The sequence below is a fragment of the Xyrauchen texanus genome, chromosome 33, assembly GCF_025860055.1.
Source record: "Xyrauchen texanus isolate HMW12.3.18 chromosome 33, RBS_HiC_50CHRs, whole genome shotgun sequence".
Taxonomy (NCBI): Eukaryota; Metazoa; Chordata; class Actinopteri; order Cypriniformes; family Catostomidae; genus Xyrauchen; species Xyrauchen texanus.
Window position 1 is genome coordinate 31742405 of NC_068308.1, and position 13862 is coordinate 31756266.

General features: G+C 36.1%; 1 protein-coding gene across 1 annotated transcript in view; it reads right to left on the minus strand.

Annotated features, from left to right (window-relative positions):
- LOC127626701 (E3 ubiquitin-protein ligase rnf213-beta-like) overlaps nucleotides 1-9973 on the minus strand; it is a 40004-nt gene extending 30031 nt beyond the window's left edge. The window contains 20 exon segments of the mRNA XM_052102675.1: nucleotides 105-257; nucleotides 429-572; nucleotides 761-978; nucleotides 1098-1257; nucleotides 1344-1966; nucleotides 2150-2296; nucleotides 2389-2556; nucleotides 2661-2814; nucleotides 2961-3089; nucleotides 3180-3278; nucleotides 6016-6159; nucleotides 6239-6401; nucleotides 6507-6562; nucleotides 6646-6859; nucleotides 6970-7176; nucleotides 7776-8008; nucleotides 8126-8400; nucleotides 8492-8652; nucleotides 8825-8980; nucleotides 9270-9973. Of these exon segments, the coding sequence (XP_051958635.1) occupies nucleotides 105-257; nucleotides 429-572; nucleotides 761-978; nucleotides 1098-1257; nucleotides 1344-1966; nucleotides 2150-2296; nucleotides 2389-2556; nucleotides 2661-2814; nucleotides 2961-3089; nucleotides 3180-3278; nucleotides 6016-6159; nucleotides 6239-6401; nucleotides 6507-6562; nucleotides 6646-6859; nucleotides 6970-7176; nucleotides 7776-8008; nucleotides 8126-8400; nucleotides 8492-8652; nucleotides 8825-8980; nucleotides 9270-9973 (4308 nt within the window).
- Nucleotides 9974-13862: the final 3889 nt, after the last annotated feature.

Consider the following 13862-nt stretch of genomic DNA (forward strand, 5'->3'; position numbering starts at 1 on the left):
CATCATATATATATATATATATATATATATATATATATATTAATTATATATTTATAATTATATGTAATGTTAAGGCTGGTGTAAAATTGTGACAATGGACCCACTTGAGTGAACCTGTTAACTTGCTCCCTTCCATGCTCCCCTTTAGATGACATCAGCATGAGCTTATTCTGCAGCTCTAAGAGTTCATTAAGACTGTATGTCTTTTCTTGTTTGTCCTTCATCACCTTCACACAAAAGACATTGTCCAAACCTATCTACAAACATATCACAAGACAGTTTTAATTGGATGCTCACAAACACACTTTTCTATAGAATGTCTGTTTAATATATTTTAATTGTTTTTAAAATAAATAATGTGGAAATAGTCAGAGCCACAAAGCATTTGTCTTCTCAACATTGACATTTTTAAACTAGTGTCTACTCACTTTACCAGTGCAATCCACTGGCCAGCCTACATGATATACACCTCCATCGTTGATTGCTGAGGCCAGGGAAAGAGAGGACTGCTCAACAGATCCATGGGTTTCTCTTAAACCTTTTAGCCAGTCCAGCCATCGACTCGAGTCCCTCTGTATACAAGGCATGTATGGAAATGTTTCATGATTGTGACTTACAAGGTTTCATTTGCATTAACAAGACATGTATTGATATTGATCAACTTTTCATTGGAAGATTAGACTCCTAAAAAACAATTAATGATTCTTTTAAAAAATGTCTTCATCAATAAATACTATAAAGTTTAGCATCACAAACTAACCAATTTATCCATGAGTATCTCATCTTTGTCAACGGTGACCCATACTTGTTTTGCACAGCCAATAAACTCTTCAAATCCAGCACTGTTCAGTAGTGAGTAAATCAAAGGGCTGTAGCCCACAACAGCGGATTCAAAACTGGCCAGCCTATCAATGTCGGCATCATTTTCTCCAGCAGAAATTGTTGTTAGTTCCATGAAGACTTTCAGGTCCTTTAAACCTGGAGGAAATCAAAGGTATATGAATATGAAATTAAAAATTAAACCATTAAATTTGATGACTTTACAGTATATTTGTCTTCACATCAAAACTATAACAGACAAATACTGAAAATCTTACTTGGAATTTGGGTTTGAACCCATTTGATGAGAATATCACTGTCCAAAAATGCTTCCAAACAGGCTGTGTGCTGGCGTTTGATATCTGCCAGATTTTGCCTGGCATTGATGAGATCATCACTCAGTGATCCCAGAGTGTTTTGTTTGAATGATTCATCTCTCTATACATAGAACAATAAAACTTTCACAAACTACACACAAACATCTACATACTAATTTAGTGTTACAATAAAGATTAATCTCTTACCACTTGAGTCAGGTTATGTATATGGCTGAAGTCTCCTTGCAATCCCAACCTATCTTTTATTTTCAATATGACCTCAGCAGATTTAGCAGCATGGTGAAGGCGTCTATATTCTTGAATCTGATTGAGGCGATACTCTGGCCAGTTCTCGTCCAAACACTGATTGCTTTTTAACATAGTGGCCATTAAAGTAAGCTCTTTCTTTATCCGATTTCCTTCACCTTGGTCTTCACACCAAGCCAAAGCCTGGTCTACCTCTTCAAAACAAGCTACTCCACTGGCAATCCGTTGACCAAGGTTGATAAATTCAGAGAGACAAGGCCTCCAGATTCTGTCATGGACCTCTGTAAAGTCTAGTGAAAATGGTGGAGGACCAGGCATCATATGTTCAAGATCTTTTGCCTTTTCTATCCATGAATATAAAAGAAGGTTACTTGCATTCACTTCATGCATCTCCCTTGCCATGTCGTGCACCAGCTGATTAGCACTGTAACATAACACCCGCCTTGTGCTTGTTTTGTTGAGATCCTCTTTGGTGAAATATGTTTGCACTTCAACCAATTTTTCCAGTGCTATTGCCTGCAGATCGGTTTTGAAAATTTGTTCCAGGGAAGAAACCTCAGGTACTGTTGAGACATTTGTGTCCACAATCAAAGTAGGAATTACCCATATGTGTTTTACTATTAGCATAGTAAAAAACAATACAAGTTATCTTAATGAATATTAACTTGCTTTAACATCTCTCCTAAATAATATTTAGAAAGCTTAAAAAAGACATATGTTGCATAATCATAAGGTACCTTTCTTACCATATATAACATTGGAAATCTTTCCCAGCATGTTAATGAGATTGGTCATGTACTTCCTATGTTCTTCAAAGACTTTCAAGTCATTTTCTCTTTGGCTGAGTAACTCTGCAACATTGATGGAGATATTCTCTTTGTTGTTCTTCTTATCTAATTTTTTTAAACAGAAACATTAAAGTTAATAGTTGGTACATAATCACGTTACACTAAGTAATTATAAATAATAAGTGCATAACACTTACACTGGTTGTACAGCTTCTCAAATCGACTCTTATCTTTAAAGATGGTCTTAAGGTGGCCCAGGGGTAAACTTCCCTGGCAAAGATTCTGAATCAGAGAACCCAAGTATGACTGATTTTCTGCTATTAAATGACTAGCATCATCATTCACCTCCCATTGATTCCATTTGTCTGTGGAAATGAAATGTAACTCACAGTGTTAATAAATATTGTTGTGGGTGAAGTGTGAATAAATAGTTAGGATCATGAAACTTTTTAAAAGCCAGTCACTGTACCTTGAGACAAGAGGAAGTTGATTGCTGATTGAGGGTCTAGCAGTCGACCTTCAAAATCCTCTCCAAAGCGAGTTGCTGACCCCACAATAATGGAGGACAATACAGGAGGTGGAATGGGCTTGAGTAAACGTAAAAGGTCTCCTTCCTTCTTTGCCTGAAAGCAAAAGGCAAAAAATAACAAAAGGGTACCAGGACAAGATGTATAAGAAATTAAAACATTACTAATCTACCTAATATTCTGTTGAGAGGGAGTGATAAATACAATTAAACATGCTTTTAGCATTAAAGTCTATTCCTTACCTGACATTTGTTCATAATAGCATCCTGGCACATCTCATAGAAACAAGACTGAATGTTTGCATGACTACTTGAAATAGCCTTTGCTGTCGTCTCCAGACAGCACACCACGATCTTCTCAGAATCAGTGATCTGTGGAGCAAAACGAGGCAGGTCACATGTTTTGTGCAATTCATATATCACTATACTGTACATGCTTTTAAAATAGGGTTTATAACCTACCTGGGCCACTCTATGTCTCAGATCTTGGTCTAATAAAGCCTTCCAGGCCACAGAAAAGCCTGGTATTGAGCTCTCAATTTGGTAAAAATCATTCCACAACTACAATGAGCAATACACAAAACCAAAAATTACTTTTTACTTAATATATTGCTTGTGTATGTGTCCTTAGGTGCATGTCATTTCTTGCTTTGTTAAAAAGTGTTAAAGGGGGCGAGTGGGGGGAGATACACATCCAGCTACACTGCCAAAAAAATTATTTCCTTTTTTGTCATAAGATTATCTAAGTTTTGTGTTGTTGCGGCTATCTTTATGAGGACTCTCCATAGACATAATTATTTGTATACTGTACGAACTATACCTTCTACCCCTAACCCTACCCCTATACCTAAATTGTCAAAAAACATTGTTTAGTATGTTTTTTAAGTGATTTGAATTATGGGGTTTATTTCTAGTTTATTTCTAAACTAGAAATATCCTCATAACCCCATTTATAGCATAATACCCTTGTAATTACCAATTTGTAAACTAAAGAAATGTCCTTGTAAACCGCCCAAACACATCCACACATTTTTGTTTCCATAGACTTGCATTGTTTGTACATATAATATATATACAACAATGCAATAGAGCTAATAATATCACAACTTCTGTATGTTTCAGGGACGCAAACTCATGAGGGGAGAAATAGGTGAGACAATAATAAGTCCATGAGCATGTGTTCCAGGTATTTATTATTGTATTTTTAAGAACAAGCTAAAGCACAAACTCCAGCGATTTCAATGATTGAAGTATAGAAAATTAACTGCACAATTGTGCAGAATTAACAGCAAAAATCAAAGGTATTTTCAAAGAAGGTTACTTGTTTCTGTTTCACAAATTAATTTAGTTTCATTTACTGATCAGTTTGGAGATCATCTCTGGAAAAGTCACAAGGTGGAGACAAATGAGTGTCTTATGTCCTATGAGTGAGTCATTGAATCATTTTGAGTTGTTTACAATGGATTTACAGAAGCTGCCGCTTCACACAGAAGTTGTTTGTTTGTCTCCATATCATACTACACTTGTAACGGACCACTTCAACGCATAAAAGAACTTCTTGGATTCAATCCAAAGAAATGTTTTCCTGTTGTTGCACACTGCGATCGGACTACCGCAAGCTCTCTGGTGACTATGACCACCTTGAAGTCACGCTCCGCTCATTGCTTGATGTTGTGGCATGTCCGTGATCTGCGGTGTGAGAGCTGCTGGTCATTGCAGTTTGTTTACTCTAGCAGCAACCTGTTGTTTGTACATTTTATCTTTCCAGTTGCAGTCATTCTGTTTGGGCAGTCTGGTGGTCCCCTCTAGACTATACTATTGACTTGGGACCCGTTGTTGTCTGTAGTATGTATTTTTTGTTTGTTGGTATATTGTTTGGTTTGTACTTTTATGTTTAAGCATTGACCGAAAGCTAATATTTAAGTACCGTAGTAGTAGTAACTCTCAAGTCAGCTGCATGACACAGGTTGTCATATGATTTCAACATGGCAGCGCCCACGAGGGGGCGACATGCTCAGTGTAAAATTAAACAGCTCTTATTGGGTTAGTGAGATGACTGGCGTCTTCATAACATCATAACATCATTTTAGACATACTGTATTTCTCAAAAGTACTATTGATGTCTTTGTGTAAAACTTTTTTTATTAGCAAAAAACATACTGAGTGAACAAAGCAGATCTATAATTTTCCTTCAGTTTGTGAACAGCTAAGCATTACTTTTCATAAAAAAAGACAACAATAATAGCCTAATAATCATATTTATGAGTTTCAATAATGTTCTTTCGTCATTTTAAAGCAGCTTTCACGTGACTTGCGTTGAGGCTCCAACGCTCCGCTCAACACCAGAGTTAGGCGCCGCTTTTCCCTCCACGTGACAAGTGTTGAAGAAAATAGTATGGAGGGGCGATATTTTACGAGTTAGACTTGCAAGAAAGCAGGAGGTATGCACAATAAACATTACAAAATATGTATTCGGAAGAGAAAAAAAATGGAATTGGATTTGATCGCAAAACGTAATAAGACATTTAAATTCTTAACTCCTTAACTCCTTTTTCAATTAACATCTTGCCATTGCAATCTCTAGGCACAATCACGATTACACTTCCTAGAGGTTGACGTATGTGCAGAGCGCAAGATGGCACTAAGAAGTGTAATCGAGCTTGAAATCCTGATAGCCAAGGAGACTGATGTCAAGATGTACAGTGAAAAAGCAGTTATGTTTTGGTCTTTTCTCACCAAAACATACTAGATCGCTTCAGAATACATAGATTTAACCACTGGAGTCGTATTAATTACTTTTATGCTGCCATTATGTACTTTTTGGAGCTTCAAGTTTTTGAACAACATTCACTTATTGTGACATACAGAGCTGAGATATTCTTCTAGACATCTTCATTTGTGTTTGCAGAAGATAGAATGTTATACACATTTGGGATGGCATTAGGGTGAGTAAATAATCAGAGAATTTAGATTTTTGGGTGAACCATTCATTTAAGCTCTTAGATTTTTCTTGGTGCATATAAATAAGTTCAATAACTGGGGTCTCTGGATGCTCTAAACAACAAGGTGATTGTAATTTGTTATTTTTGTTAAAGTCTCCTTTATAAATACATTAAATTAATATTTTTAACATTGTCATCTCCAAATCAACTCTGTGGTGGATGCCATGAAGTTTCACGTCAAAAAGTTAAGCTGCAGCTGTAGATGAAGATGAATATGTAAATCAGTGTTAAAAATGTAAATGGGTCAAAATGACCTGTAAATGCACTCAAGGGGTAAATGCGCTGATATACTAAACCTTTATTTCTGCAGGGAAAGACAGCACAGACTTCTGCATCAGAGGTAGGCAAAGCAGACTATTTCTCCATTTACTCAAATCCTTTTGCATGTCATTAAGCTTGGACAAAAGCTGAGTTTGCTGTTGTTCTATTTCCTCTCCACCCTGCAAGATGGAATGATTTGGTTACAAAAGCACTATAGCATCCCTTAAAATGAATGACAAGAAGACCTGAACACAGTACCTTTGAAAGCAAAGCATGCTGGATTTCAATCATTTTAAGCAGAAGCTGGAATGACAGCACTGTGACTCTGTATTGTGGGACAAGTCGGACAATCTTGCAAGTGCTCTTGTGAACATTTCTGCAACACTCAAGAATTAAGTCCAACGACTTAGACTCTGTGATTCTGGTGATAAAAAAAAACGGTGCATTAATAAATGGCTGGCCTATACAACAACAACAACAAGACTGCTAAGTAGAATGAACCTCATGTGTAATAAATTCATGATACCTTCCACTTTCCTCATCAACCCTCTTCAACAAAAAGTTCAGGGTCTTTTCAGTTATCTGCAATTTTAAAAACAAACACTGGTTGGTATGAAATATAATACAAATACATAACCTGTATGACAAGTTATGTGCCGTTATACCACCAGGTTGTTCTTTGTGTGGAAAAGATCGGTAACTTGTTCTTTCTCCTTCAATCTATACATCAGGCTCTGGATCAGGTATTCAGGAACAGTTCCTGACAATTCGGCAAACCTTGGGATGTCCTCAAAAGCCATCATGGAAAGCCAGCTGGTCAACAAGGTAGGCTTAAGTTTCGTCAATGATAATTGATCTTGGATCAGCTGAAGCATTATCCTAGAGATTTAAGGGAAAATGTGGGTAATCTAATCCATCTTGCTTCAAGTCAATCTGATAATCTGAGAATTAGAAGTGGTCCTCTAAAAGTATTTAAAATGGTGGCAAACCTCCTCTTGTCAGGGTGTCCTCTAATACGCTCTCTAAACGATGAATACCTCACATTTTCAAGTCCTGCCCATTCCTGTTCACCCATAGATGAGCACAGACTATCTGACTTTGCCATTGGATTCCTTAATGCATGAAATAGAGGAACCAGCAGCACCACTTCCGAAATCAAATTCTTTGCACATAGGTTCATCAAACCCAACACAGTGCTGCAGAGAAAACAAAAATACAAATTATTACTATGGTGTATTGAAACAAGATAGGTATTCCATACAATCTATATGCAACTGTTTTATAAACTGCTTTAACAAATGTTCAGGTGGAAAGTTTTTGCTTTCTCTAAAGTGTGCTTAATTTACTCAGACATTATTTTTAAAGCAACACCTTGATTCACCATGGTTATTCAATAAACCACCTACACTTCCAAGCGCCATCTAGCGCTCTGCTCATGGGTTAAGCACTAGGAAGTGTAATCAAGCTTGAAGTCATGATCGTGCCAAGAGACTGCAATGGCAAGATGCATCATGTATCAAAAGTTGATCTGTTCTCACCCAAAGTCAATTGGATTGCTTCAGAAGACATGGATTAAACCACTGAAGTTTTATGGATTACTTTTATGCTGCCTTTATGTGCTTTTGGGGGCTTTTGGTAACCATTCACCTGCATTGTATGGACCTACAGAGCTGAGATATTCTTCTAAAAATCTTTGTTTGTGTTCTACAGAAGAAAGTCATACACATCTGGATGGCATGAAGGCGAATAAATATATAAAAATAATTTTGTGGGGAACAATTCCATTAATGCTTACTTTTTGATTATAGGTTCACATGTTGATATTTCTTCAAGAGCAGAACGTTCTGAGGCAACCCGGCATAGCTTGGCCCCGGCCTTTACATCGAGAACCAGGTTACAGCCACAGTACACCTGGAACACTGAAAGTGCCAGATCCAGAGATTTGATGCCAGAAGAGCTCTGTGAAGTTTTCCTTTCTAACTCTCCATTCAAAATGTTAATTAGTCTTGCAGAAATCAGCTCTGACACCTAAAACAAAAAGGAACCCACCTACAGTACAGTACTTTTATACTGGCAAATAATATATTGAAAAATAAAATAAACATTATTAACATGTATTTAAATTACATAAAAGATCACACCTACATTTAACTGAAAAGGGGCAATATTCCAGTATACTGGGAAATGCAACCGCTGCGCTAGAAAACATGTTTTGTAATGGTTTAGGTGTTCTATAAATCTCTTCTTGGCCTCATTGTTGGTTTGGTCCCATTTCAGAAACAGTCTGTCCAGTAGTACATTGGCAGAGGTCTCCCAGCCTTTGCAAATTTCTTTTTGTCTTGTCTGAAGCCAAAAGTCTGTCAACTTTTCTTGAAAAGATCTTGAGCTTGAACTAATATAGCCTTCATAAAGGTGCAGTTCTTAACAGGAAATACAAGAAAAAGGTAATGGGTTATCATGCAATCTATAACAAATTACCAAAGACTGAATATACATAAAATGTTTCAATACCTTTAACGGTTTTGTCAGTAGGGATCTGAACATATCTCACTGCTATTTCATCAATCTGCTCATTTCGTTGCTTCACTGCATACATATATTGTAATGTACAACCCCTTATATTGCTTTCCTCCACTGAAAATGTTGCTTCAATCAAATCAACATCTTGAGCTCTAAGCAGCAAGAAAGCAAATTACAACATATAAGGTTTGTTTAATGGATCTCACAACTTTCACATCAGTTGTCAATTTCAATGCAAGAAAGCTACTTACAGGCAATGCTCTACATTATAGAAAACAGTCAAAATAATATCTACTATATAAAGCCAAAAAAAAAATAACTTACATAAAACATGTAGTTTTTAGTTCAATGAACCCATTTTCATGAAGCAGCAAAAGGGAGTTGTACTGTTTGTTAAATCTGAATCTTTTGTCCAGAACTGCATATATGTAGAAAGTGAACATTTGCTGTTTAGCTGGACCTCTCACTGGGGAAGGTTTTCTGTAAGCAAAATATTGTACAGTATAACATCAATCTTTTGTAATGTAAAAGTGCTGCAAAACTCAAAAGCCTGTAGATTTGAATTTGAGAACTTGTACAATAAATATAAATAATATTTACTAGCCTTTAGCCAATGGCAGTTCTTTCTTGAGCCATAAACATGTCCATAGACGGTTGTAAATATTAAAAGGATGCATCAGAGATTATATATTTATGCTAAACATGATGCATTACAAATTATGGAAACAAAAATTATGCTAAACAATTTGACAAATAAAAAGTTGCTAACCTTTGAGTTTCTCTACTTTCCACTGGGCTTTCTTGCTTTGCTGCTGTTTGATTCCTCTGTTCCTTAGAGTCTTTATTCTGACTCCCTGCTGCTGCAGCTGCATATGATTTTGGTCCTTCAGCTCCTGACTTAAGATCAGTGGCTTTCTGTGAATCTCCTGGTGAATGTTTGTGCTTTGTCTGCTTATCTCTATCTTGTTGTCCATCACCATCTGACAATTTGGTCCTCACCTCTTTTGTCTCCTTTGTAAATTCCCTAGATTTACTCCATTTTCTTTTCTTCTTCTCTGTACATTCCTCCTTTTCACCATCACTTTCATTTTCTCTATTTCTTGGCAATGCAGTTTCCACCTCCCTCTTTTCCTCTTCAGGACTGTTTTCTGTTTGTTGTAACAGTTGTGTGGTTTCTGTGTTGCCATTGAACTCTGTTTGTGTCTCCTGTGTTGCTTTACTTACAGGTTCTGTCTGAGTCCCTTTGTTTTTGACTTTACTTGAGCTTGTTTGAGTCTGAACCTCATTGCTCAGAGGCTCAGACTCTGTTGTGTCAGTGCTGTGCTGCTCATGGCTTCTGGGTCTGGCGGGGCCTTCTTCACCAGCATTTTTGCCTTTCGGTTGGTTCTGCGAAGGCACTTTGGCTGAAGATGTGCTACCATCTCCCTTCTTCTGTGCCTTTCTTTTCTCTGCATGCTTTCTTTTTCTTGTCATTTTCTATGTTTTCGGAGCTTGTGGCTTTCATGGTAGTCGCAAATGAGTTTCACAAAGCAAAAATAACATTTATGATAAAACAGCCATTTCTTAATTACAACAAATGCTAATATTTAATGTGACTTCTTATGAAAAGTTAACATGGTAGTACCGCTTAACAAAAGTGAGGGACTATGGAAGCTATGAACAGAAATGTAATTTATTTTTATCTTGGTGTAAAGTTTTTTGGTGTCTTAGAGCCTTCCTGAAACTTTTTTTTTTTAAGGCAAAATTATTTTTCTTTGCATTTTTTTCTCTCTCTGAATTTTTTTTATCTGCAATTGTTTTCCATATAATATAAATATAAATCAATAGATAAAAACCACAGACATTCATTCATCTTGTAAGCATAAGATTTCATGCTTACTGATAGTGGCACCTGGTGGCCAAGGTTGCAACCACATGCTAATAGATGGCTAGCAAAAAAAAGAAAAAGAAAAACAATGGACTCTATGCATGGTCACTTCCACATTTTGCTTCAGGGGGCACACTCAGTTCTGGCGCAGCGCCAGAAACTATTTCTTTCTACACTGATTAATGCTGTCGAGACGACTGGGGAAAATTACTTTTCATACGTGTTAAGCTTATACCTTGTAAGCATAAGATTTCATGCTTACAGATAGTGGCACCTCGTGGCCAAGGTTGCAACCACATGCTAATAGATGGCTAGCAAATAAAACAAAAAAAACAATGCATGGTCACTTCCACATTTTGCTTCAGCGAGCACACTTACTTCCGAAACAATTTCTTTCTACGCTGATTAATGCTGTCGAGACGACTGGGGAAAATTAAATTTCACACGTGTTATTTACACAAGTTTCTACGGATGACATTGGACAATAACCATCGCACATATAGTCACAGAGCTGTTGCTCCATCCAGTAAAATGAATAAGGGGTTTAACAACGTGTATTCTAATATATTTCAATCACAATGAGGGTGAATATTCACAATGTGCTTTTATTATGATGTGTATTTTTTGCCTGAATCTTCACTTTCCAGATAAACAGTTTGTGACACAAAGACTTATAAGTCATGTCTGAAATCTCATCTCTTTACACTGGCCTTTGAGTCTGACAAATAAAATGTAGGACACAGTTTTGGAGCGTTTGTATTTTGTGTTTTAGATAACTGGTGTTTGTGTATGTGATAATTTGTATATGTTATGTTTTAAATTGTATTACTGTGAAGCACTTTGATCAACTCGTTGTTTTAAATGCTATATAAATAAAGTTGAGTATAAAATTAATAATAAAAGATTAAAGGGCAATTGCTGTGATTTCATTATATAAATATATTTAGATGTGCTGCGTGGTTCACAGTAGATTAGTGCTCAGCTCTGTCATCTGATACAACATGTCATGAATGATTCTCAATGTCTGTGGAGTTTCCAGTGTTTAAGCAGTCAGATTTATACATTCATTTCAAGAACGCAGCACTTCCACAGTAAGATTGCAGCCTTTAGCGGTTTAATAAATCACACTAGGACATGTCACAATTTTAATTGGATTAATTCCCCATCTCAGTGTACAATGAGTAACAGAGTATGCATTCAAAATAAGCCAGTGAGCATTTTAAAGCAGTTGTGTGTGTCATACTGTGCACTGGTTCCGGATAGAGTTGGTGCACGGTACTACCGGTACTGCAGAAACACTGGTATCGTTACATCTTTTTTTATTTTAGTATTGACTTAGTACCGAAGTACCAGTATGCTGACAACACAAGTGTTAACATATACAACTTTTGAATTAGTATGTTGAATTTAACATTAACTTAGATTAATAAATGCTGTAAAAGTACTGTTCATTGTTAATTCATGTTACCTAATGTTGTTAACTAACGTTAACAAATAACCTTATTGTAAAATGTTGCCAATTGTGTTATTGTATCATTACGTTTATTCATTAATATTGTGGTGTGATATTACAGATTACGAATAAAAACGAATTAATCCTCATAAAGTTTCAAGAATAAAGTCATAGTATTGTGTAAAGTATAAATATTTAGAGAGAGAAAAAATACAATGTTAGTCAGCGTGTTATCACAGCAACTTTAGGATAGGATTTAGCAATAAAGATATCCTTGGTTCTTTGGCAAAGTTATTAATAGTATTTGGGCCCTGCAGCGGTAATGTAAATTTATTTTAATTTATTCAGGAGAAAGAACCAGACAGCCAGCCAGAGAGAAAATCTGACAACAACTTGACAACAAAGTTGCACAGTTGATTTTATCTTCTTGGTTAGTGTTGTTTACTGTATGTGAAGCCCCAGACCCTCCATTTTGCTGTTGACCACCATATCACATTTGTAAGAAAAAAAAAAATTTCATTACATTATTTCATAATTATACAACTTTATTCTTGTAATTTTGACTTTATTCTCAAAATATGTTAAAGGTGCAATATGTAACAATTTTCATGTAATATTTACCTTCTTTTTTTTTGCCAATGTGTGAACGGCTTGTAACGCAACTTAAAAATGTAACACTTCCTGGAATTCCTAGTTTGCCTATTAAACATGTAGACTGATTTTCGTGCGAAGGGAGCGGGTCGCTTTTGCTGGGAAAATCCAAAGGATGTGACGTTTATGTGCGCTACCTAGAGCCTTGCCTCAGCACTTCTCTTCTGCTATTCAACAGCGACAACAAACTGCAACACTAGGTAACATTAGATAGAACGTAAGATTACACTAGGTAATCTTAGAGATGGAATCTAGCAAACATCCGGCTCCCAGCACAACACCGACTCCTACATAAACTCAGAGTAAGCCAAAACAAAACCCCATTTATCTACTAAATCCAGTCTGGCTAAGTGGAAATGTGATCATGGTCGAGCGAAAACTACAGTGAACATCAGTAGGACATTTGATTCCTGGAGGAACCTTCATTTACTTTTGGGGATCAAAAGGACCCTGAATTGCCATTCTTCTTATTGGACAGGTAAGCTTACATAACTGCAAAGCATGTGAAATATAGTGCCATAAGGATTGATCTGTGTAATTTTAGCTAACTTGATCTTGCATGCACAGTAACTGTCATAAATAATGTTAATTTGTAATTATTCAGCAAGTTAAACCACAATAACACATTAAATGAATGCTAGACAATGTTCAAGAAATGCAAAAAGCTCCATTTAGTAGTGTAACATACCTTGGTTATACAGAAAATATATACATTATATTATTATAAAACATTGTGTCAACATATTTATCATCTGTCAGCATGATGCCGGTGAAACATGTTCAGTCTCTTTGTATGTTTAAGTCATTTGGCTGATGCTCGGGTTCAGATGGAGTGTGTGCACGAGCACGAGCAACATATAGCTGGCTGCACTTCACTTAACGGCCACAGGTTTTGTACATAACAAGGGTTAATGAATCTTACATGCTGCACATTTAAGGATACAATTTGTCCTGACGATGAAATAGCTATTACAGTTTGTTTTATACAAAGCATAGTGGATCTAACAATGGTAATGAGGAGCCATCCATGATTTTACCTGTTAAGGTTTTACTGCAAATACTACAGTTCGGTTCCAAGCAATAACTATGGTAAATCAGAATGTCATGTGATTAAATAATAAAAATGACAGTCTACCAATATTCATAGAAATCGTTTTTAATCCAAATTACAACTCAAAACCTCAATTCGTCTTCCTTATCCATCTCTTACCAACCCGTAAACAAATTCACTTCCTCGTAGATTCTCGCAAGTTTCCTTATTCCAGAAATGATACTCGGGGGAATTTTAAAGTGTATCTCAAATATATTTGCATGGCAAATTAAACTGCTAAAAAATTACAAGATACATCATCGTTATATGTTTAAGGATATTAAATGAATCATAAACTTAA